General features: G+C 46.2%; 1 protein-coding gene across 11 annotated transcripts in view; it reads left to right on the top strand.

Annotated features, from left to right (window-relative positions):
• Positions 1-24,912, top strand: part of Tmco3 (transmembrane and coiled-coil domains 3) — a 35,446-nt gene extending 10,534 nt beyond the window's left edge. For 9 of the 11 annotated variants that reach the window (XM_074042927.1, XM_074042930.1, XM_074042929.1 and 6 more), the window contains 9 exons: positions 735-863; positions 3,004-3,096; positions 8,178-8,364; positions 12,991-13,111; positions 13,527-13,722; positions 17,992-18,142; positions 22,409-22,488; positions 23,268-23,417; positions 24,181-24,912. In XM_074042927.1, the coding sequence (XP_073899028.1) occupies positions 735-863; positions 3,004-3,096; positions 8,178-8,364; positions 12,991-13,111; positions 13,527-13,722; positions 17,992-18,142; positions 22,409-22,488; positions 23,268-23,417; positions 24,181-24,294 (1,221 nt within the window). In that variant the 3' untranslated portion in view covers positions 24,295-24,912. Of the gene's footprint in view, positions 1-734; positions 864-3,003; positions 3,097-8,177; positions 8,365-12,990; positions 13,112-13,526; positions 13,723-17,991; positions 18,143-22,408; positions 22,489-23,267; positions 23,418-23,513; positions 23,641-24,180 lie in introns of all 11 variants that reach the window. The other 2 variants (XM_074042932.1, XM_020164499.2) reach the window with 2 other exon arrangements.
• The last annotated feature ends 852 nt before the right edge of the window (positions 24,913-25,764 follow it).

Genomic DNA, 25,764 nt, shown 5'->3' with positions numbered 1-25,764 from the left:
CAGGAGGCATGGTGGGTTCGATCAGGCTTCCACTAAAACTGCATAAGCTAGAACTTTATAGGAACAGAAAGAAGACTGAGAACCTAGTCTTCAAGACAAGGGGAAGAGGACAGAGGATTCCCAAGGGCTCTTTCCAAGTGTTGAGCCTTACTGTAGACCCAAGGCCATGATCAGTCCACAGGTGCTGCTGTCCTTGTTATAATCACAAGGGTCCTGAGGCACCTCTTCAGACTGGTAGCATTGGTGTTCTTTGTGAAGGGGCAGGGTCTCTGTAGAGCTATTCTTTTTTCCTCTTATTATGAATTAGTAATTTCTGAGGAAATGTTTGAGGCTATTTGTATAAATAACCCACTCCTAATCTGACACCCAGTGGTTTCAGCACCATTGTTGATTCTTGCTACATCAGTTGGGAAACTGATGGTGACACCACATGAATTACAGTTAGACTTGATCTCTGAGAGCCTTACAACCAGAAAACTCATTAGAATTTATACACTTAGATTCATAGAACACAGGCCCTAAGCAAAGCAGACAGTTTGCTATAGTTGTTAGGTCATCAGGAACTAATTTCATCTACTCCCAGAAGGCATCTTAATGTTTTTGACTTCTCTGTACAACAGAGTAGTAGTAAAAACTCATTCTCTTAGTTTCATTGTCTGCTCTTCATTCCTGTGAGGTGAAATTGGGGCTCTCCCCATCAACCAACTCCTTATTTCTTCTTCCTTCTGCATCAGGACATTGTTACCATAGGAATCTTGTCCTTACCTTGTGGCTGGCTGTGCACAACAATAGGATTGCCCACCATGTTTGGGTATATCATTTGCGGTGTGCTTCTGGGGCCTTCAGGACTAAACAGTATTAAGGTAAGAACATTGAACTGTTTCAGTGATAATAGGATATAAAAGAAATGCACATGAAGACTTAATAGTTCTGAGCTTGAGTTGGTAAAGATATCAGTGTCTTACAGAACATGCTAAAGAAGACACCCTCGAAATGCCCTTTAAGCCATGGAGAACTGCATTCCTTGACGAGGGATGGCTTGATTAGAGAAAGTCGCCTCTCTGTTATATTTGTCCAAAGATTTGATTTCCAGCAGTGTGAGGTACTGCATTACCCAGACTGCCCTTCAGACACTGAGAACAACTGAAAATGCTGGGTTTTGTGTGTTTTTAAGCAGCCCCTAATGCGTGAGAGAGCTGACTGAAGCCTCAGTCTTAAGAGGCAGCAGAACCTGAAGCGGTTCTGCTGGGGCAGTTTGTGGAACCACACTGTCATACAGGCAGACACACCTCTGACAGGAAAGAAGGTGTCCTGAGTTTTGGGGGCTTTGGAATGTGTTACCTAAATGCACTGAAATGGGCAAAATGGGAAGAGGATGCTGGAGTGGTGGTGCTGTGAGTCTAGCACAGGAGTGACTGGGCACAGTAGAGCAGGAGTCACAGAATCCCTCTGCTCTGACTACAGCACCCCATGTGGATGAAGGCAAACGAGCATAGGGAACAGGTAGGATGCTGTGCTTGAACCTTGCTCCCGCTACTGCTCATCAAAAACCTTGAACTAGGTCAGAAGAACCTCAGTGATTTCCCCAGACAAGCCCAGAAAAGAGGGTTGGACAAGATAAACACACAAAACTGATCTTAACAGCTTTGGCCAGGCCAAGAGCTGTCTACCTAGCTGTCCAAGGCCATCAGCCTTTGGGCTTCCAGGGAGCCATTCAAGTAACCGGAAATGGATGGAGCCCTGTGAGGGTCCCATGGGCTTGACAAACTCTGTGGACTCTGCTACAGCAGAGTTTGTTTTCTGAGCAGTCATTTCCACATGGCTGAGAACAGTATAACAAGCTGTAGTGAAAAGCCCCTTGCCTTGTCCCTTCCTCTTCTGAGTACTGCAGCAGACATGGCTCACAAGCAAGCAGGCAAGGCTTCACACAACCAGGTACTTCGAACATTCTGACTGTAATAAAGCATCTGTGCTGTGGAAGGTGACGTGGCTGTAAGTAACCAAGAGCATCCTAGCCCCAAAAGATACCAATCTCTTCCCTACAGGATGTTGATGGACTGTCATTTACCAAGTTGAGAAACGAGGGTTTAGTATGTTATTTTGGAGTCATTGCCCATTGTCTGACTAAGGAAAGCACAGCAGTGGGGAAGCATGAAAAGACGTCAAGGAAATGAGTTGAAGCATCTGGCCTGATAGTAAACATAAGTAGAATACGTTCCCTTGCTGAGAGATGGGCTTACTCATGCTGCCCAAAGAAAGTACAGTAAATGAGATCCAGCAAAAGTAAAGCAGATAAGAAAGTACAGTAAATGAGAGCCAGCAAAAATAAAGCAGATAAGAAAGGCTAAAAGTGAAAGATGCAAACAGAAGCAGGACAGGAATCCTGATGAGCTGGGTTGGCTCACAGTGAACTCAGGACAGTATGTGAACTCAGTAATACCTGTGCCACATGAGTATTTAAAAAAATCAAATAGTTGGTAGTCGTAACAGAAATTTGAGATACTGTGTCCTATTTGTTTATCTACCATAACAACATTAAAATTAAATAAAAATCAAAATGAATGAAGCCTTTATATAAAAACCTGTGGAGTGTGGCCAAGTGTGGTACTCATGAGAAAATTCACCTGTTTAAGACATGCTCAGACCTGACGAGCAAGCCAGTATGGATTGGTCAAGGTTAAACTTAGGTTTGATGTGTCCTGGTCCCCTGGAGAGTGCTGAAGAAAGTTGCTAATGAAGACAGAATGGCTATGAGTTTGAAGTCTGGTGAACCTCAGAGCTCCTTCTTAGAAAGTAAATGTTCCTCTGGCTAATCAAGAAAAGGGGGAGAAATTAGGAAGTCAAGCTGATCTCAAATATAGAAGAAACTTGATTCGTGTCTTTAGAAGAAGGCTAGTGTTGGGGGGGGCAGATGTTCCTGCTGAGTATGTCAGCACATCTGGTTACATAGGCTCAGTATGACAAACGCAGCATTAAATGGCTGTACGTTTTCTTGTTTTCCAGTCTATTGTACAGGTGGAGACATTGGGAGAATTTGGGGTCTTCTTTACTCTTTTCCTTGTTGGCTTGGAGTTTTCTCCAGAAAAGCTGAGGAAGGTAAGCACCAGTTCCTCTGTCATTACCCGTAAGCAGCATGGTGTCACAAGGCTTTATTTGCTTTTAATGTTTGTTAGACACCTAGGGATCATGTTTTTAGAATAGAAAATGATAATTTAGTTTGATAACATTTTTAGAAGGAAAATAAAAGATAATAAAATGCTAGGTTTTAAAACATTAAAATTCAGTAATTGGAATTGACTTTCACATGGCTTATTCCAGAACAGGTCTGAAAAGCAGTGTTTGAGCTTTAATGTGTGGAGCCTTCCAAGAAGGTGTGAAACTGTTTGAGGGTAAAATATTATGGAGATTTGATATTCAGTGTGTTACCCTAGAAAAAGTTTCCTAAGATAGAAGTGAATTAATCAGAGACTTTGGTTTTCATCAGACAATTCACAAACGAAGGATATAGCTGACTAGAGGTAGTAGGGGATAAAATGAGTGGTGGGGGATGAAAAAAAAAGGAAATTAAAGTCAGCTACCATTTCTGCCTGCACATGAACTGGACCCAACACTGAGTCTGCATGGTTGTTGAGTGATTGACTGTGGGGGTATCCTGGATAATCTCAGCCCATACACCCTTGCTGGTGAGCAGGCTAGCAATTGTCTCAATAGCCTTGACCCAGCAGTTTTTCTAGCTTTCTGTCTGAGAAAGGAACTGAGCATAGGTTTAAAAAAAACTTACCCACAGAAGAGTTTTAGCTGATTCTGGAAAGATGTTTAAGAAAGATTGGAAGCAATCTGGCCTATTAAAGTCATAATGACGTAACTCCCTGACGGCGGGTTACATAGCCATTAAATTCATGACATAACTGCCTGCGGTGTGTTATGGAGCTGTTAAAGTTCTGCAGTGTGTAGAAACAAAGGAAAATGTTTGCTATTGCACCAAATTTTTAAAAGTGAAGTTCTGTGCATGGCACACACCACTAGGGAGGTAGAAGGAGGGTTGAGTTTGAAGGAAGCCTGGGTGACATAGCAAGACCTCATCTCGAGAGGAAGAATGAAAGGAAGGAAAGAAAGCACATGACATGATGATGGTGGCAACCAAAGGAAGCAGAGACCCAGGGATGATGGAATGGCTGCAGCAGAGAGCTGTGGAGACACCTTTTCTCCATGTTTTCCATAAATATCACTGTCTGCTTTTTTATATAAGGGATGCATCTTTTTTTGTAGAGTCTTGTGTTTGTTTTGAGAGTAACCCCTGGTCTCTGATGTCTGCCTTCATGCTCTTCCCCATGGGCTGCCTCCATAACCCTGTTATCAGGGTCTCTGGTTTCCTTTCAGCCCCTCTTTTCCACTGCAGGATCTCTTTGTTCATCTGCTGCCTGATCTCACTGCCTAACTGCTTCCTCATAGGTGTTCTGCAGGTATTTTTGTACTTCTTCTTGCTTCTGACACAATAAACCACATGTATTAATTTCTGAAGTTTAAAGAAGCTTGACCACTTGCTAAGGTCCTAAAGAGAAATGGCACTGTTCTTCCTGTGAATTTTCACAGGAGTGTTAATGATGGGGAGGAGAGGGTTCTCCAGGGTGTTCTATGTCACTAGAGTAGGCCAGGACCTGGCAGCACAGGGTCTGTTTTAGGCTGGCTTCGCAGAGAGGTCGGAGGCTTCCGTTTACTAGTACTTCTCATCTAAAGAGTAGGAACTTGGGAAATTAAAGTTTTTCTGGATTTAAATTTTCATAATTCATATTTTTCTACTGCAGTATTCAAAGTTAGTTGGCAAAATGATGTTATGAGACTTAATAGCTTTAAACTCTGTAGACATGTCACTGGTGCTGATGTCAGAGATGCCACTGCGAGTTTTTGCGCTTGGTGATCTGGATGTAGGGAGGGATTGGAAGGAAGGCCAGTTGCTGTTAGTAAGTTTTCTTGGCTGTTTGGCTGATGATGCCTTTGAGAAGTAGGAATAATGCAGGACTGGGATCTGTGCTCCAGGAGTCCTGCTTGCTGGACCCTGATTCAGTGGCTGGACAGCATTTCTCACCCTTGTCCCCTCCTCGACCCCAGCTCTGGCAGAATCTCCTTCTCCCCATTCTTGCGCCTTTGCTGCTGCCACCTGGTGGCACCCCTAGACTGACATGCTGGCTCTCCAGTTTCATCACAAAAACTCATCTTGGTTCTTTTAAAGTCTATGGATTTGCAGAGGATTGGTATCTACTTAACAAGCCACATTATTAAGAAAGGTTTTTATCTCTCCTTTCTGTTACTCAAATATGAATAACGGGGAGGCTTTTGGGCATCCTGAAGTTTTCATATCAGTGGTTTTCCTCCATGAAGGCAGCTTGTGCATGGTGGGAAATCATCTCCTGGGATTTTCTGAAACAGTAGCAATTTCTGGAAATCCTCCTAGTACCTCGAATCCCTACAGGCTGATTAGAAGCTACTGGAATCTAGAAACAGCGTCTTCCTGTCCTGATAGTTGGTTCTGCAGATCAGATTGTCTGAGTCTGTATTCATGGGTCATCAGTTTCTGCCTCTGAGTGGATTATAAGGTGGCTGGAGCTAGAATCACGTTTTCTTTCTGTGTCTTACTCATCTTCCAGCAGACTCACTGCATGCCTGCTGTGTTCTGGTCATTTGGCAGCTGCTGGTGCAAGGAAGCCTATTGTTTGCCTTTGGGGGTTTCAAAAAGATGCCTCTTAGGACAGAAAGAGGCAGAAACAGGACAGCCTGTGTGGCTGGGGTCCAGATGCAGGTAGAGTGAGGCCACAGCTAAGGGTTTTCCAGACAGCACTTCCTGACCCTCATGTGCAGGGATCACCTGGGATGACCTGCAGGCTGCATTTTCAAGTCCTGGCTCCCAGAAGTAGACTCCTGTTCTGGGTCTTTCCCAGTGTCATTCCCACCTGGGACCCTGCATACCCACTTCCTTAGAGAGCTACTGGATAATGAGCCCAGAAAAGGTTGGTCTTGGGAGACCTCAGAGGTTATTCACTCTCACCTTTTCCCTCCCAGTATGGAAACCAGAGCTGCAAAGGCTGCCTACCCAGGTGCATGGCTTGTTAGCAACAGATGCAAGCCCAAACCATGGGCTGCTTGAGGGTCAGCAAGTCCAAGTGAGAGCTGACGCTGCTCCCAGGAGCCTTGCAGGTGGTCACATGTGACCTGCCCCAGTGCTCCACTGGTCTTGGCAGTGATGTGAGGAAGAAGAACACAGATTCACTTTAGAAGACCATTGTGATTGCCAGGCATAGGAAGTAGGAAAAGGCATCCTTCATAGGGATGCCTTCATAGGGACAAATCTCCCTGCCTCGTGGCAGAAGAGAGGGGTCTTGGGCCAGCCCAACACTCATGGCAGAGGGGACTGAGCAGGACTTAGACTCCGCTCAGCTGGTCTCTTGTCTTTGGTCTCCTGACATTGGCCTCTGTTACACTCCGAAGATGTGCACCTTGGATCTGGTGGTTAAGGCTCCATAATTCCATTTTATCCTGAATTGGCTGGGCAGGTTAGCACTGGGTACATGTGGGAGGCCAGGAGAGCTCTCACTTGGCCACAGTTGGATATTCCAATGTCCAGCCTCCTTACCTCCCCAGTTCCCAGAGAACAAGACTAGAATAGGGTGGGAAAGCTCCAGGCTGCAGAGCACCTGAGGGAGCCTCTGTCGCCTTGACCCCCTGTTTCATGTGGGCTGGCCTCCCCAGCCCCAACTCCACAATGAAAAGATAGCCTGGGATGAGGGAATCAGTGCTCATGGAATGTTGGCCTTAACTGGAAGCATGTGGTAAGGAGAAGAAAAATGAGCAAGCACTTGAGAGAGAATGAGTTTCCAGTTTGTTAATATACAATATCCACAGTTATGTATCATTTGTGTCATCTCATCCCTTCAACTCAACTGAAAGCCCTCAGATTAATCCTCTCCTGGGTCCTATCATGCTTAACATAGTGGTAAGTGCACGTTGAGCACCTGATATGATGAATATTTGTCGCACTGTTGAGCCACACTGCCTGGCTCTGACACTGTCCATGTGACCAAATGAAACCTCTGCATGTCTTGGGATTCCCATCTAAAATGGGGAGAGGTGACCTCTGCCTCCAAGACTTGTTCTGGGATTAGATCTTATGTATGTGTATATGTGTGTACACACATACATGTGTGTGCATGTGTGGAGGGAACAGAGGGGTCACGTATATAAATGACTTAGCTCCTACATTCATGGCTTCTGCATCCATAGGTTCAGCCAACTACACTTGGAAAATATTTGGAAAAAAGTATTGTGTCAGCCAGGTGCCCATAGCTCACGCCTGTAATCCCAGCTACTCAGGAGACAGAGATCAAGAGGATCATGGTTTGAGTACAGCCTGGGCAAATCGTTTGAGAGACCCTGTCTCAAAAAACCCACCACAAAAAAGTGCTGGTGAGCGGCTTAAGTAGTAGAGCAACTGCCTAGCAAGCGTGAGGCCCTGAGTTCAAGCCCCAGTACTGCCTCCCCCCAGAAATAACTGTCTAAACTGGGTGTGGTGGTGCACACCTGCAATTCCTGCTATGCTGGATGGCAGTCTGAGGCCCAGTCCTGGGAAAAAAGTAATTCAAAGCAAAAAGGACTGTGGCGTAGCTCAAGTGGTAGAGTGCCTGCATAGCAAGTGCAAGGCCCTGAGTTCAAACCCCAGTACCACAAAAAAAACCCCGCACATATGTAAAGATATAGGTATGTATATAGTGTCGGTACTGATATGTACATTTTCCTTGTCACTACTTCTTAAATGATACACCGTGACAACAATTTGCATGGCATTTACATTGCACTGACTTACTAAAGTCTGCAGGAGGAGTGTGTAGAGGGTGCACCTAGAACCCATGCAAATGCCACACATTTTATACAATAACTGTGCATAGCAGGATTTTGGTATCTGGTGGAGTACCTGTATCCAATCCACCAGGGATACCGAGTGATGGTTGTACCTATATTGTGTGCGTGTGTGTGTGCGTGTGCGTGTGTGTGTGTTGGTGTAACCCCAAGATGTTAAGATTGGCTGGGTTTATGAGACCAAGTGGCTTCTGGAAAGATCTGGGTTTGGTAGATATGTGAGCTCTGTGCACCTTAAGATGACCGTAAATGCATGTGTTCTCTTGAAGGTGTGGAAGGTATCCTTACAAGGACCATGCTATATGACACTATTAATGATTGCTTTCGGCTTGTTGTGGGGACACCTTCTTCGGATCAGACCCACTCAGAGCGTCTTCATTTCTACTTGTTTGTCCTTATCAAGCACACCCCTGGTGTCCAGGTTCCTCGTGGGCAGTGCCCGTGGTGATAAAGAAGGTAGGTGGTGGTATGCTCTAATGAAGGCCCATGAGGAGAAGCTGCAAGGCAGTTTCTTCTCAGGAATATCTAGTGGTTACGAGTACTCGGGCTGCTGCTCAGAGAGGGACTGATGTGTCGTGAGCAAGCTCGGCACCTGCAAGCTGGCACTTGCCCACTGGATTGACAGAGACACCTCTTAGATGCTTTCAAACTTAGGATCCTTTGAGGGCCTGAGAGAACCTGGCCAGATCTAAAGAAATGAGTCTTTGCTGCACGATTGCTTTAATTCCAGCAATCTGAGGAACCAGCATGTTCACACATTTTCTGTACCACTGAAGTGCTCTGCCAATGAAAGAACTTCCACCTCTCGAATTTAGCTTGGCTTCTCCATGTATGAAGCATTGTCATCTCTTAGTCACTGCTTTGTGTGGTGAGACCAGAACACAACAGAGGAGGCGTGAGGGCTGTGTTGCTCCTTTTGGTGTCTTTGATAGCAATGCATGTTTTACACATGCTGGTTTATTAGGTAGTCACTGTTTTGTTATTGTTTTGTAAAAGTCAGTAAAATACCTGGCTAAAATGTCATGGTAATTTCAAGTCAATACCTTAAATACCCAGGAGTAGAAGAGAAAATGTAAAGAGAGAATCTTAAGAGGTGTAGCTAACCATTTCAGGGAGAGGGTTGTGCGGGGCAGTGAGCCTAAGCTGGCCCTGGGCCAGGGGCAAGGCAGGGTCCCACAGGGGCTGCACTGAGTGCAATTGCAGTGTAACCTGGGGCTGGGGTCTTCCCACCAGTGAAAGGGGCTCAGAAAAGTATCCCCTTCTGCAGGACCCATGGGACTCAGATGCAGCCCCTCCATGGGTGGCCAAACCAGCTGCTACTGCCTTAGTGGCCACATCTATGCTGTCCACATATCCCTGTGGGCTGAATGAACCCCCTGCCCTGGAAACCTAGACAAGGAAGGGGGCTGAGAGAGACAGCTGGGATGCAGGAGCCAAGGGTGAAGTATGACAGCAACTAGTGGAATGGCCTCACCCTGAAACTCCTGCAATTGTGAGGAAATGTGCTGCTAGAAAAGACAGCCAACAGACTCAGCAGTGTTGTGGACTCCCTTCCTCGTGAGAATGCTGGGTGAAGTCTTCAGAGTGAGCATGCTTGAGATACTGCAAACAAGCGGAGGAAACACATCTGTTTAGTTAAATCAGACACAGAGCACAGAGCAGACAAGAAAGGGAAGAAAGACATGCAGACCAGGTGGGAGACCCAGCGTCTGTGTGCTAGGAGAGGCTGGGAAAAGGTGGCAATTTTTTGGAACTTAAAATACATGAATCCTTACATTCAAATACATCTCTTAAACTAAGTGGGAAAAACAATATAAATTCATGCTAGGCATGTCAGGATCCAATGCCAGAGCTATGGATTATGGGAGATCTAGGCACTTGTCAGAAAAAGGTAGTGGTCTTGGAGGAACCACAGATCAGCACCACAGTCTTCTCTGCCACTTTAGGTCCTGAAGAAGAGCGCACAGTCATGTGTGCCCAGCAAACATGTCTTTGAAGAATGGGAGAAAATGAAGGTGTTTCCTGACATAAGACTTGCAGTGCTGTGCTGGTATCCCAGTCCCACACTGTAGGATGATGCAGGAGAGCTGGGGCCAATAGAGCATCATGGGGGAAACAGTGGTGGGGGGCAGGGAGGAAGACTTCCAGAGTTGCTGAATTAACCATCACTGCTAGAAAAGAAGGCTTTTTTTTTTTTTTTTTTTTTGAGGTACTGGGGCTTAACTCAGGGCCTACACCTTAAGCCACTCCACCAGCCCTATTTTTGTGAAGGGTTTTTTGAGATAGGGAATCTCAGAACCATTTGCCTGGGCTGGCTTTGAACCATGATCCTCCTAATCTCTGCCTCCTGAGAAGCTAGGATTACAGGCGTGAGCCACCATCATCTGGCTGTTCTGTGTTTTTTAAAGGCTATACCAAAACTCTGGACAGTGAGCAGGTGAAAGGGGCCAGCACTAATATATGCCTGTTTGGGAAAGAGGCTTAGTTCATAGTTAAACATGTGGAAAAGGCTGTGTGCCCACAATAGGTAGAAGTAGTGATTTTTAAAAATTAATTTTATAATAGCAACAAAATGTACAAGGAACTTAGGAGTAGATCTCAAAAGATGTGGAGGGTAAAAATCATGAAATTTAGGACAACTGCAGAGAGCATAGACTCAATATTTATAGACTCCCATATTCCTTTTTTGGGGGAGGGTTTTTATTGTGCTGGGTGGGGGTACATTGAGACATTTACAAAAGTTCTTTAGAATATATGAAATATATCATATTTGAATTTACCCCCTCCACCATTCTCCTATATCCCCCTCCCCTCATTCGTGGAGGAGAGGTCTCATTTTTCCATTTACAAATACGTGTTCCTCCCCACATTCATAAACTCACAGTTAGTTCAGTAAAAAGTCTGACAGGGTTTTCATGGGACTTGGAAACTGACCCTAAAGTCGCCCTAACCATCCTTGGGAAACCGTTCTTTGTTTAAGAACACAAGGCCAAGAATTGCCTCTATGAAGTGAAGTGGGGAGGCCCAGGTGTCTAGACTTTGTGTGGCCATGGCAAAGGAGCACAGCCTTGCCACAGACATAGGAAGGGATGCTGAGGTAAGGAAGGAAACAGTAGGACCAGTGAGGGAGAAGTTACCCAAGTGGAAAAACCAAGTTAGAGCCTGCCTTGATCTCTGCAAAAAAGGTAAACACCAACATGTGAAGAGCAAAACTGGAGAACTGTTGGGGACTTGAGGGATATCCTATGGCCTTAGTGTACACTATGATTCTTAAAATATAGGAATCCCAAAGAGAAAATGTCAGTACTTATGAACACATTGAACTTGGTAAATTTTGGCCGTATTGGAGGTTAAACTTGGGCCGTGACACTTGAGCGACCCCTAGCTCTTTGCTTTAGTTTGTTTTAAAAATAGGGTCTCATGCATTTGCCTGGTCTGGCCTGTGACCTTGATCCTCCTCCTTCTGCCTCCTGAGTAGTTGGGATTACAGCTATATCCCACCAGCTCAACTTGTTTGTTGAATTAGGGTCTTGCTAACTTTTTTGCTTAGGTTGGCTTCAAACTGTGATCATCCTATCTCTGCCTCTTGAGTAGCTGGGATTACAGTGTAATTTTTATTAAAGGTAGTTTTTATAGGCTGCCAGCTAGGAGAAGACATTTGCACTCTCTCTATAATGAGCAAAGATCCAGAATTAACTTCTGTAAGTCCACACAGAAGTAACCCAGTGAGAAAATCAGCAAAATATATGTTCTGGAAGATGACTTTTGAATGAATAATTAGCACGAAAAGATGCAGCACTCTGAAAGCATTGGGACAGGCTGGCTATTCACCAAGAGGCCATTTCACTCACCGGCTGGCAAACTTGGGTGCAGGATTCTGTTTTGGTTTGGTTTTGGCTCCGTATGTAGCCCAGGGTAACCTTGAACTTTCAAGGTTACAGCTGGAGGCTCTCACCCAGATGCCTGTGTGACAAGCATTTTTAGGTGGTGTCGCACGTTGGCAGATGCTGAGTGCAGGGGCTCCTGTGCATTCTCAGTGGATCTGCAGATGTACACGAATTAAAGATAGCATTATTTTTAGCAGCAAATGTTGATGACCTGAGTTTTCAGAATACACTGGATAATTAAATAATTAAATTGTGGCGTGTTCATTGGAGTACTACAGGAGGGAGCATGAATTAATCCCAGAGCAGAGAACACAGCATCTGGGATGGTGCCTCCTGACAAGTCAAGAGCTGTCTTAATGATAAGTTCCAGCTCTGGCTCTGAGAGGGGAGGGGTTGGGACCAGATGTTCCTATCATGGTTTGTGATGACTGCTGTTGTACCCTGTGTTACACTTTGTATCTTTTTTCTCTATCCAAACTGTTTGACAAATGCTTTTAAGAACAAAAGGTAACCACTAAAAAGTGGAAATGCAACTTCTATTTCCTGCTGTTTGGACTGCTATAGTTTTGAAGTGGTTAGCAAAAGTCCCTCAGAGGATGGGGAAGGAGGAGGGCTTGCTCAGGTGAAACTGGGGAACCTGTGACTCCCTGGTTGAGGCTGAATCTGGCCTTGCCTGGGTGTCATCATGGCACCTTCTTTCTTGCCAGGACTTTCTGTACTTATATAAATTTCAGGTAAGTCATGGAATTAAAATATTCTGCTGATGTTATTTACTTAAGTTTTTAGGGTTTGATGGCTCATGCCTTCTGTCTCATTGCTGGGGAGGCTGAAGTGGGAAGCTTGGTTAGGCCCAGGAGTTTGGGGTTGCTTGGGCCACATAAAGTGAGACCTCATCTCAAACAAAAAGGAATAAAAAGAATTAAAATCCATTTGAGAGCAAACTGTGGAGTGTCTTAAAGATTAAAAACGTTTATTTTTGTTTGTTTTTAGGTGGTTTCAGTATATATTGCCCAGGTTGGCCCCAAATTCCTGAGCTCAAGCAATCCTCCTGCCTCAGCTGCCCAAGTAGCTGGGACCCCACTACTCAAACTCCAAAGAGACTTGAAAGTCCACTCTTACTTGATTGCCAGGATTACTCAGGTTGTCTTGGAGATGTCTGAGTGCCTGTGTTGTGACCCGGGCACTGTTTCTCCAGCAGGTGACCTTGATTACAGCTCGGTGCTGCTCGGCATGCTGGTGATGCAAGATGTGCAGCTGGGGCTGTTCATCGCCGTTATGCCCACGCTCATCCAGGCGGGGGCAGGCGCATCTTCTAGGTACGTGCTTGTGCACGCTGTTACTTCTCTAGCATGAAATCATTTGCTTATGAAAATGCTACCGAAAACCCTTCCCAGAGCAGTGCCTAGAGCTCCAGCCACACAGGCCTCCCAGTGTACGTGCCCTGGATGCAGGTGGCCACTCAGCCTCCCTGTTCCACAGCGCCACCTGTTTAGTGGGGTGGAAACAGCACTTAGCCCAGGCAGTTAGGGTTAGATGAGTCAAGTTCACATAACTTAATTTCTGAGACTAATGTGATTTACAGGTTTTATTTCAGTGTTTGAAATAAAATGTGTATGATTTTGGGTATTTTGTTTTGTAACATGTTAAAGAAAAAAGACTGAAAGATCCCAGCTAGATTTCGGAGAAACACACTTGGAAGTAAAATGACCTTCTCCTCGTCTTCCTTCCTAGCCTTGTCATGGAGGTGCTGCGGATTCTGCTTCTGATCGGTCAAATTCTCTTTTCGCTTGCTGCTGTTTTCCTCTTGTGTCTTGTTATAAAGACGTATCTCATTGGACCATATTACCGAAAGCTGCATGTGGAAAGCAAAGGCAACAAAGAAATCCTCGTCCTGGGAGTATCTGCTTTCATCTTTTTAATGCTGACGGTAATTCCTGAGTGTCTGCTGTTTATATCGCCCTGTCTGCCGTCTATGAAACTGGGAGCTGGAGGTAGTACTTCCCTTTCCATTTTAATAATGGTCAAGCTAGGAGAGACACTGGTATTTATTTTTATAGATAGTTTATTGTGCCACCGTTAAACCTGTTTAGTTATCTCACTTCTACTCCTAAGTCCTTTGAGAAAGTGTAACTTGTGCGTCTATATTTCAAAACAAGTGCATGGCCACAAAAGCCACGTAAACACCAGTGTCATACTGTGTTACTCTTAAACTTTCAAACAACTTTGCAGCTGAAGTGGTAGATTAAGTTTAAAAGTGATTTTTAGTTCTGTTTGTGTTGTGGGAAATTAAGAGCTGAGATAGGAGTCTGAGGCAGATTAGCAGGAAGCTACGTTTATTGTGCCAGCACAGACCCAGTGGACTAGTGTCCAAAGGCTGAGCCCCGAGAACAAAGGGGTCTCACCTTATAAACCCTTGCAAGCAGGTTACAGACGCAAAAAGCAAAGCTCAACCCACATCTGGTGGCATGTGACTTCACTGGCTATTTCATTTTCCCAGTGCTATGTGACCTGCATGTTTCAATCTTTAAGTTTTATCTCTCTGCTTTATCATCCCCTCCCCCTGTCTCATTGTCAGAACACCAGCCTGTCTGTTTCTTTCCTGGCCCCGCCTTTCTTGCTACATTTGGAGATAAGGTAGTTGACAGTGTAATACCTTCTGTCCCCATAGTGGGAAAGATTTTTTTTTGAAGGTTCACTTTTGAAAGGCCTCTTCTCATTGAGAGGACAAGCTTTCCGTGAGACAGCAGGGAACGTCTTGACTCCATGGAGTCTGATCAGTAAGAGCAACATTACCTCTGCGACTCTCATTTATCCCAGGAAGCGAAGACAGGTTCACTCAGAAACTCCTGCGAATGTTCATCACAGCTTCATTTGTATTAGCTAAAAACAGTCCAGACGTCCTTCAGGGGGGTGTGGCAAACAAACCGCAGTGCATCTGTGACAGGAATGCTGCCCACTGGTCCACACCACCACCTGGATGGCTTCTCAGAGAGTTGTGCAGAAAGAGCCAGCCCCCAGTCTGCACATTGTCCACTGATTCCATTTGTGTGGCACTTAAGAAATGGCAATTTTGGAAACTGAGGATAGTGATTGCCAGGAGTTAAAGAGGGCTGGCAGGTGGAGCCCTGTGTCGGCGCTGTGCGGTGTCCTGGCTGAGCTGCTGGGCTGAGTTTGGCAGGATGCCTGCCCTCAGGAAGCTGAGTTCTCCTTACAACTATGCATGAGTGTTTGTTTAACTTACAGGTTTCAGTTTTTTAATCTTGCTTCTGCTCAGAGCTGCTCGTGATAGTTTTAACTATTTCAAGAGGGACTTTTACTTAAATTTTTATACTGCTTTTTCTAGTTCCTAGTATTTTTCTCTTTGAAGATAACTTCTAGCAAAACTGTCTTGTGTGGATGGCATCTGTGCTGCCTTCCTGGTGCTAACGTAGCTCTTGTCACTGTGTGTGGCTTTTTTCCTCTGCACTCTATAGTATTTGCTGCGCACCTAATGTCGGGTGCCAGGAATCACAGGATATGCTGGCGTTTCTCACATTAGGGGTTACTGTAGTTCCTGCTTGCTTGCTGTGGGGCATTGCATATTAGGGGAGTTTTGTTTCCAGTTAGGGCTGCTATGGACAGAGCTTCAGTGTGTTCTCATCATGGTGCTATGAGCAGGTGTGGAGGTACAGGTGTAGAGTACATGTGTGCTTGCCCTCAGTATTACTGCTGGCTCTCAAAATAATTTTACCCATTCACTCCACCAGCATTGGTGGCCGCCCCATTGCTCACATTCTCACCAACATTTGGTGTTGCCTGCCTTTAATCTCAGTCCTTCTGTTGGTGGCGCTGGCATCTCAAGACGCTGGGTTCTTATTTCCTAGGGACTGCTGGTGATGTGTGCCCTTTCAAGTGTTACGAGCCGCCTGGGATCTGCTCGGGCATGTGCCTGTTGGTGTCTTCAGGCTGTATCTGTATACTAATTTTCTTACTCATTTGTAGGACTTTATATTTTCTGACCTTTTTTTTTTTTTTATCAATTTACTTAATGTAAAGGACACCACTGTAAGCATTTTGAAATGTGTAATTGGCGGTTTCTGCACACAGTGCTGTGTAGCCTTCACCACTGTCCACTTACTGAACATTTATCTCCACAGTGCATAAGAACCTCATGTCTGCTCTTCACCCCTGTGGCTTTGCTGAGCATTCTGTGTAGATGGACCGTGCACCACATGGCCGTATTGTCTGTGCCTTTGACCCAATATGGCATCTTCAGTCCTGGGTCTGTATCACATCCATGCTTGCCCATGTCTTCCTGGCTGTGCCTTGTCTTTCATGCTCTTAACGGTATTTTTTAGTAAGCCCAAGTTCTTAACATCAGTGTAATTCAGTATCTCTGTGAAAGATCTTTGCCTATACCTGTGTCGTGAAGATGCCTTGCATCACCTTCTGCGAGTGCTGTTGCTCCACTTTTCTCATAAAGCTACAGGGGGCTTGGAGGTGAGCTCACTGTGAGGTGCGAGGCACAGACAAGGATCATTTTCTCACATTTCCAAGTGCCACATGTGTAAAAGAGCCCTAACCCATTGCTCCGTAGTGTCACCTTGTCAAAATCCAAATAGTGTGCTGTGTGGATGGTTTTGTGTGTGTGTGTGTGTGTGTGTGTGTGTGTGTGTGCATGTGTGGTAAGCCTGCATGTGTGTTCTTACAAATGCATGTTGGTGGCATGTGGCTGTGTGTGCTTGTGAGCAGGCACGTATGGTATTTGTGTGTGTGTATGCATATGAGCAGTGTGTGTGCACTATATACTTCTGTGCATATACATGTGCGTGTGTAGGTGCTTGTGTGTATGTGTGCGCTGTGTATTTGCTCATGTGCATATGTATGTGGTGTGCATGTTGTCCATATGTGCATATCTGCTTGTGTGGTACGTGTGCACTGTGCCTGTGTATGTGTGTGTAGTGTGCATGCACGATGTGCTTTGTGTGTGTGTGTGGTGTGTGTGCACTGTGTGCTTGTTTGCATGGATGTATGTGTGCTAGCAGTGTTCTGGACCCAAATTAGTTCTGTGTCAGGATTGTTGTGATTATGTTTGTGATCTTTCCAATGAGCTGAGGTTCAGCTCATCAGTTTTCATGCACTCACAAGTCTCATTGACATTCCACTGGGTCTGTAGTCCAATTGAGGGAGAGTCAACACTTCTGTGAAACTGAGTGTCCTCACTGTTTGGTTTTCCTGGTGTCTTGGCCACATCTCGGTGATGCCCTGTTGTGTGGGGTGTGGAGGTCATGCATTTCTGGGGAAGCTGTTTCCTGGTAGCTGATGCTTTTTTGTGCTATTGTAGATGGTATTTCTTCAAAACTTCATTTTAGCCAGGCACTAGTGGCTCGCGCCTGTTGTCCTAGCTACTTAGGAGGCTGAGATCAGGAGGATCACAGTTTGAAGCCAGCCCAGGGTAATAGTTTGTGAGACCCTATCTCGAAAAACCCTTCACAAAAATAGGGCTGGTGGAGTGGCTCACAGTGAAGGCCCGGAGTTCAAGCCCACGTAACACACACACACACACACACACACACACACACCCTTCATTTTATATTTGTTGCTGCTGTTTTCCATGGTCTTTTTTAAAAACACATCTTTAAGTTGTTTTGTCAATGATGCCTTGCTAAGAAATCAGCCATGACTTCTGTGTTTAATAGAATGAGATGAAGACCTGCATGCCATGACGACCCCTCTGTGTGACCAGCTTTGCGTGTTATGTTGTTGACACTCATTCTGTATAGATTGTGGGTGCTTCCCTCTGTGTCCTGTTATCTAGGGTGCATGTTAGTGGTGTCTGCCTTCTCTATGGGGTTTGAGGTTGACTGTAGGAATACCTTTTTTACTGCCACACCTCTCTGTTCATGACCCAGGTAAAGAAAATGTGTCACAAATATTTAAAATGAATTTTGGAAAATGTCTTTATTAAAAACTATTGTAGCAATCTACATGAACGACTGTCTCATGTAACCCAGTATGGTTATTTCAGCCAGCATTAGCTTCTACCTGTTGCCTCTCTTGGACCCTCCTGGGGCCTCGAAGAGGAGCCAGGGCATCTCAGCCCTGTTGGCTTCTAGCTGTTCTTGCTGTCCACTGGAGTTCCTCTGGGTCTGGGGATGTCTGGATGTGAAGCCCCCTGACAGGAGGCATGTGACTCAGCAGCACTGTGTTCCCTCAGGTCACAGAGCTTCTGGACGTCTCCATGGAGCTGGGCTGCTTCCTGGCTGGAGCGCTTATCTCTTCTCAAGGACACATGGTAACTGAGGAGATCACAGCATACATTGAACCTATCCGTGACTTTCTGGCCATCATCTTCTTCGCATCCATAGGTACTGTCTCTTTTACATTATAATCATACTTCCTAAGCATTATGTTTACTTGTAGACCTTTTTTTCCTAGTTTGAGGAGAAATCTTATTTAAAAGGAGGGAAAGTGGGCAGAAAAAGCTGTGACTGGTTGACTGCTTGTCATATTTCATCAGCATATATAGGATTAGAGACAACCAGTGGACCTTCAAAGGGCCGAGCTTCATCCTCAGGTCCAGTGATGGGGAACAGGGGGCCCCCCCTGCACACCATAGGCTCAGTAGGTCTGTGATTGTGCCATGTGGGTCATTCAGGAGTCCCTGGTAGCTGGTCTAGAAGAGTGACCTGAAAGTGACAGCCCACATGGGCTTCGACATCCTTATGTGTGCCTGGTCTTTCTCCACTCAGAATGGTTGTGTGTTCCTGGGGAGAAGACACCAGTAGCGGGTTCTGGGGACACCAGTAGTTGGTTCTGAGAAATGCGAAGGTCCTGTCTGGCACATCAGTCCTAAGGGGGAAGCACACAGTTGGCCCGACACCTTATTAGAGGTGAATCAAGACTTTCCACCAGCCGGGTCACTGGGTCAACTGGGAGCACAGAGAATCAGCCAAGCATAGGGAGGTGTGCAGAGAGAGCCCCTAACATTTGGCTTGTCCTTTCTGCGCCCAACATGCCTTCTTTGCCTCTGTCTGCACTCCAGCTTTTCCTAATGACATCCACGCAGCACGCTGAATGAGTCTGTCACATGAGCCTGTCAGCTCCGATTGCTTGGCCTTCCAGTCCCATTGAATGACTCACCATCTTCTAAGCAGGTCTAACGAAAGTGACTCTAGTCAGTCAGGTCAGGTTCACCCACCTGCACCATGCTTCTCCAGCTGCTTGGCTAGCACATCATCCATTTGTCAGCTGGACGTTACTGAGTATCTGTGTTCAGAGCTGCGCCTGTTAAATCCAGAGTTCACTAGCATGATTGAACAGGAACTCTGGCTCCATTTTCCTCAGATTAGTTTTCCTGTTATGTGGTGAGCCCCACTTTCCACTAATACAATAAGCCCACCTGCCTTTGCTTTGGTTGTTTGTGCTAAGAATGTCAAGGGAACTCTGAGTAGCGTGTTCATGGCCATTTTCCTGTGTTTGCCTTGAGTGCTGATGGCAGCATGTATGTAGCATCCACTGGACATAGCTGTGACCCTGTGCACAGTGAGAAGTGGAGAACAGAGGTCTCGGCTTTTAGCACATCCTGCCATTGTCTGCTGGAGAGTTCTAAATACCTGCTAGTCAGCCACACAGTGCCACCTGTGGGAGGGGGAGTCAGGCCCAGGTGCTCCTGAGGAGCGATTGCACTCGAAAAGCATGAGAAACATGGAACAGTTTTCAGGCCCCAGTGAGAAAGGGCTTTCTCCACCAAAGGAAGACTGAGGAGGTGCCTGGGGAGAGCGAGGGATCACAGTGGTGAAGCTGGGAGGTCACATGGTCTAGGCAGAGGGCTTCCAGACATTGAGAGGTTCCTCTGGATCCTCATACCAGCTCTGAAGGTCATCTCAGCATCCATTCCCATTCAGTGAAGTGGATACTGGTCTCAGCAGGGCAGCAGTGGACCCAGGTCATGCAGGCAGAAGGTGCAGTGCATGCTGAGCCAGCGGGTGGAGTCAGAGTTCTTCCCTGTGCACAAGGTTAGCTGACAGCCAATCCCGTCTGCCACCTGCTTTATTAGTAAAGTTACCCTTTTACATCTTACCAGATGCTGCTTTTGTGCTTGTATAAGTCAGCCTGGACTGATCTTTCTTTTCTCTTTCCTCTTTTTTCCTTTCTTTCTTTTTTTTTTTTGTTTGTTTGTTTAATTTACTAAAGCTTATTTGGCCTCCCTCACCTTCTTCCTCATTTTACCAAGGCCCAGTCCTGTTGACAGGGCCCACTCTTAACCTCACTGCACCTTAGTTACCTCCTAAAGAGCATGTCTCCAAGTAGTTCCCTGGGGAGAGGGCTTCGAGCTGAGTTTGTGGGGACAAAGTTCAGTGCATAGCACGCTGTAATAGTGAACCTGTGTTGGGGCAGCAGAAACCATGTGGCCCACAAAGTGTAAAGCATTTATCATTGGAACCTCTGGAGAGGCTGTCATCCTGCACTGCCCACTCTCTCTGCACATCTGGTTCTACAAATGCCAACAGTGTGGTCCAGTTTCTTATAACATTTCCAGTAGAGATTTGACCTCCTCCTCGTGTTGTGCTCTCTGGGCACTGCAGGATCTGGGGTGGGACTGATGAGTTAGGTGGTGGCCTTCATGCACCTGATGGAACATGACTTAAGAGCACTTTGTTAGACCTCACTCAGCTAAAGTTCATGACCCAAGTGCCTGCCTAACAGTTGTGCTGCCAGCATATACTTCACTTGCACATTGCATCTACTTATCCCCCAAATCCACATTAAAGATGGGGAACTGATGCATACCAAGGCTAAAAGACTGGCAGGGATCCACACTCAGCAAATGGGCCTGACGTCTGCATGGCTCAGTTTATGCCATTTGTAGTATGGTGTGATGTTTGCCTCAAGGGTTAATGACCATAAACCAAACGCTAAGCACAGCTCACTTGCCCTCCTGTCAGCTATACACAACACAGGTGCTGAAGCATGGATTTCCTGCTCACTTTCATCCATGTTCTTGGCACTGGCCTTGGTGGATTCACTTTTGTGGCTGTTTATTCATATCCCCTGGGTGAGGAGCAGGTGCTGTGAGATAGCATGTGGGAAGGCTCTGCAGCAGGCGAGAGAGCACAGTGAGGCCACCTGGAAGGAGTTCACAGCCTGTGGGGGTGCTCCCTGTGGACTGGCTCTCAGCAGGATCATGCCAGAAGAGCTGCCTACAACCCAGTGAGGGCCAAGGAAGCAGGAGGTACAGGGTGTCCTGGGAGGAGGTAGGGCTCCTAGAAAAGTCTGAGGATGGCAAAAGCCAGACTGGATGCCTGGTGCGGGATGTCCCAAGAAAGTGAGGTGAGTCAGACTGGGGGCAGAGAAACACCTGGACTGCAAGCACTCAGCCATTTTCCTTGGCTCCACAAGACCCATGGGTATGAGAGCTTTGCCCAGCTGGGCACATGTGGGATACCAGGAAGGCAGAAAGGTCAGTTGCCCCAAAGGGCAGGTTGTACCTACCCCACATGTGGACTTTGTCCAAGAGTCTGTGGTTGTCATGGGACAGGATGGATGTCATTGTGTGCCATGTGCTGCTCCTGATCTGGGTTGGTTATCCCTGCATGGACAACGCATGACATCAAGAGCTTCTGAATACTGATGTCAAGAAAGAAGTTGGGCTGGAGGAGCGCCTAGGGCTGGTCAGCCCACAGGACTCGTAGCCAGCTGGCAAGTGAGGAGACTCCAGGGGGCCCCTCCCTGGGTCTGGGGAACAGGAGGCAAGAAGTTGAGGGGAATGTGGTAGGGGGGAGACAGTGAGTTTGGGAGCCTAAGTGCCAAGAACAGGTACTGAGAAGAGCAGCTACAGTGGGGGCAGGGAGGAAGGGGCTAGACAAGGGCATGGGATGTGTGGCTAGAGGAGCCAGGGGGCTGCTGAGGAGTGCAGCCAAGCAGGTGCATGCAGCATGGAATTCCAAACAGCACAGGGCAGGCATCCCCACACATCAGGAAAGAGGAAATTATGTCTAGGAAGGAAATGGGAATTTAGATGTTTGTATTTCTGAGTAAAACAGAGACAGATGGTCCGTGAATGACTGGAAGTCCATGGTCTGTTCTGTGCTGTTTTAAACTCTGGGGCACTTTTGATAGTGGGAGGTCTCCAGGTGCCAGCATTTTCCTCAGGATGGTGAGGCCTCAGATGGGTGGAGGCCCAAGGTGGGGCCAGAGCTTACCTGCCAGGAGCTGCCTGTTTCTCTTGGCAGCACAGAGAGCCTGAGCAGCCTTAGAGGAATGTGAAGCAGAGAGAAGTGTGAGGGAAGGTGATCCCTGTGGTTTCTCAGACGTGAGACCCAAGTGAGAAAGGACAGGGCTGCTGCATAGATGAGAGTGGATTGAATCCCTTCCTGGTGGCCTCTGTGTACAGATGCAGGGGCCATGCATGTCCAGTAATCTGTCCCTGAGGGAAGGTTGGGCCCAGCATCGGCTCCCTGCCTGGCAGGAGAGGGCTCTACCAATGCACTTAGGATTCAGAATTTTAGTTTAATTCTTACACAGAAGCAAACTTTAAGCATGCAAAAGCTGTAGATTTGCAATTGGGGAGATGGTGTTCCCTAGTGGGAGCCATCCCTAACCTGAAGTGACCTGTCCCCCGTCTCCTGCAGGACTTCACGTATTCCCCACCTTCGTGATGTACGAGCTGACGGTGCTGCTCTTCCTTACTCTGTCAGTGGTGGTCATGAAGGTACGATGTTTTCTTCCCGTGACTCATGGCTTGTGAGACCTATGCCACATCCAGTTCTACACGTTGCTCAACAGAGCACTTCCCAGTGGGCCTCATTTCCAGCCAGTGGCCACTTCAAACCTGAGAGGCCTCAGCGTGTCTCCATGGGCCTGGGGGAAGCTTTGCACCCCCTCACAGGAGAGGACCTCCCTGCTGGCTGCCTGGGAAGAGCCAGGGGATGTCAGGATACCCTGTTACATTTCTCAGAGTTGAGGTGTTTAAATTGGGAACTGCCACCAGCCTGGTGGGGGCACTTTCCTGGGTCTCACAACCAGTCTGCACCTCCTTTGTGACAGACCAGTGTGTCAAGCACAGGAACTGAGCAGGCACCGTTCAGTTGTCCATTCTCCTTGACCACAGATTACTTACTAAGTCACCCTGTTAGCATTTAGCTTTGCTTCTTTAGTAGCCACCTGGCTTTCTGGGTCCAGAATCTCAGGGTTGCTGAGCTGCCCACCCACAGAAGTACATCTCTTTTTTATGAAAAGAATTCTATCTTGAACTCTACTTAATATTTAATGCTATTGATTAAATTTGGGAAAGGAAGGCTCATTTTCTGGCCAGTGAACCTAAACCTTTTATTTTGCCTTCTGTTAAGATACTTTGGCCTTCTGGGTACCTGACGTACTTTGGTGTGCACATCCCCTCTTTACCTGTAGGAATTGCTGGCAGCCTTAGTGTCTTCCGTTTAGGTTCTCTTTTCTGTGTCTTGTACAGTGTGTGATAAACCACTCTTGCAGTTTGTGTTGGCAGCTCTGGTCTTGTCTCTTATCCTGCCAAAGAGCAGTCAGTACATCAAGTGGATCGTCTCTGCAGGGCTGGCCCAGGTCAGCGAGTTCTCCTTTGTCCTGGGGAGCCGAGCACGAAGAACAGGCATCATCTCTCGGGAGGTGAGTATACACTGAGCACATCGCGTGCTTCAGTGTCAGATCCTGGGCAGAGACGGGATGCTTCTCACCCTGGCTGTGCATTACTTATTGGTCCAGGTACACAAGGTCTGGAGGCAGTATTCCTTTGTGTTCCGTGCTGGGCTGGAACAGAAGCCTTTGTTTCAAGGGGGGATGTAGAGTGGGCCTGGCTGCTCCCTTCTCACACAGATGTGGAGTTTTTCAGGTAAAAGTTACTACTTAATGCTGCTGTTATCTTTTATAACAATTCTAATTAAGTGATACTTCTTGTGAAAAGAAAACTCCTTAAGGCTGAGCTGCTAACTTGCGTATTAACAGCGTCTAAGAAACCTAAGCCATAGATGTGGCTGAATACTTCATAAAGCTCCCCATCTAAGTCCAGCAGAGCATTCAGAATTCAGAACTCCCTCCTGTGACTTGTGACAACACAAGGGACACAGAGAAGTCCTGCCATCCAGCTGTAGCAGAGGGCTTGCCAAGGAGTAGAGCTGGTACCATCTGAGACCTGGTGCAAAGATGCATCGTGGTCAGTCTGACTTGCAGTGATCCCGGGAGGGTTTACTCTTGAGCGAGCACAGGCTTCAAGCTGCCATGCATGCTGTGATTCATCAGAACCACCAAAGCTTTACGTGGGCTGTCAAATCTTGGTTAATCCCACTCCAGATGCCACACCTGGCCTCATGCCCGTGCAGGTGCATCTCCTGGTGCCCAGGTGCCTGTGACTGAGCCCTGTTTACCGTTGCAGGTGTACCTCCTTATTCTAAGTGTCACCACGCTCAGCCTGTTGCTTGCCCCAGTGCTGTGGAGAGCTGCAGTTACAAAATGTGTGCCAAGGCCAGAGAGACGGTCCAGCCTCTGACTGTCCTGAACAGTGACCGACTTGGGGAGGGACTTCTCCATGGGGAAGCAAGTCCCAAGACTGTCCGTCATCTTGCCTTGCCGTGAACCTTGAAACAGGAGACAGAGTAACGCTAACAAAGAGGCAGTGTCCTCGTGTTTGCCTGCTGTTACAGAGTACTCCTGTCATGTTTTAGAACTTTCCAGAATAATTTATTTGTAGTCAGTTGATTATGTGCAGTAGGATTGTAACACTGCATTTTACAAATCGCCTTGACTATTTGCCTGGATGTGCCTTTTTTTCTGAAATTAGTAACTTTCTATTATTAATTCATTAGTTCATGATTTTTTTGGTAAAAAAGAAAAATTAGAAACTTTTTAATTTATTGTATAACTTCAGAATTATAATGTGTTGATCAAATATATTATTAAAAAAAGCTGTGATACCAGATTTTAATTCCAGCATTGAGTTGGAAACTTACGTTTGCTCCTTAAAGATCGTGTTTTCTAGAGATAAATGTTACAGACATTCATTTGCTTCTATTACAACTTTCATGTCGATTTCTTTTAGGTCCTTTGGTTCATAAATTGTTTAATTTTGCGTTCTTTAATAAAGACTATTGATTACCAGGGTATAATTCACTGAAAGTTACTGAGAATTCTTTTCTTTTTTTTTATAGTTGTGCTGGGTGGGGGTGCATTGTGGCATTTACGAAAGTTCTTAGAATATATCAAATATATCATTTTGAAATTCACCCCCTCTACCCTTCACCTTCATCCTTCACTTCTGGATTAGTTTCAACAAGTCTCTTGTTTCCATTTACATACATGATCACTCAGTATTTGTGGCACATTCACCCTCCTTCACCCTTCCCCTCCTCCTCCCCCTCCACAGGTACCCTCCTCCCCCGCAGGACTTGTTCCTCCCTCTTCTTCTCCAATTTTGTGTAGAAAAGAAGAAGAAAAGAATGACATTTTTGTTGTTTAAGATAGTTACACAGGAGTTTCCTTATGGCACTTCCATGTTTAGATTTATTTTGAGAATCTGGTTTTTGTGGGTTTTTTTTTTTTTTTTTTTTTTGGTTGTTTTGTTTGAAACAGGGTCTTGCTATATAGCCCAGGCTGGCCTTGAACTCTTGTTCCTTCTGCCCCCCAAGTGCTGGGATTACAGATGTACTCCACCATGCCTATTTTTTAAAAATGAATTTTGTGTTGAGGCAATCTTTTTACAAATCTCAGCCAATTTTTTTTACTAAGAGCTTCATACATCATCATATTCTTTTCCAAGAGACCAGATTAATGCAGTGCTATTTGACAAATAGAAATAGCACTTTTGGTATTTAGAAAGTGTATTTTTGGGCCTCGGGTGTCCTGTAGATGAAGAGCCGACCCTTAGAAGGGTTTTCCTGAGGGCACTGTCGGTCTGCTTTGGGCTGCTGGACAAAAGACCTGCCACTCTGTCAAGAACAGGAAAGGATTGGAAGTTCCGATC

The sequence above is a fragment of the Castor canadensis genome, chromosome 10 (assembly GCF_047511655.1).
Source record: "Castor canadensis chromosome 10, mCasCan1.hap1v2, whole genome shotgun sequence".
In the NCBI taxonomy this organism is placed as follows: domain Eukaryota; kingdom Metazoa; phylum Chordata; class Mammalia; order Rodentia; family Castoridae; genus Castor; species Castor canadensis.
Note: the sequence above shows the minus strand (reverse complement) of the source record. Positions and strands in the feature narration are given on the sequence as shown.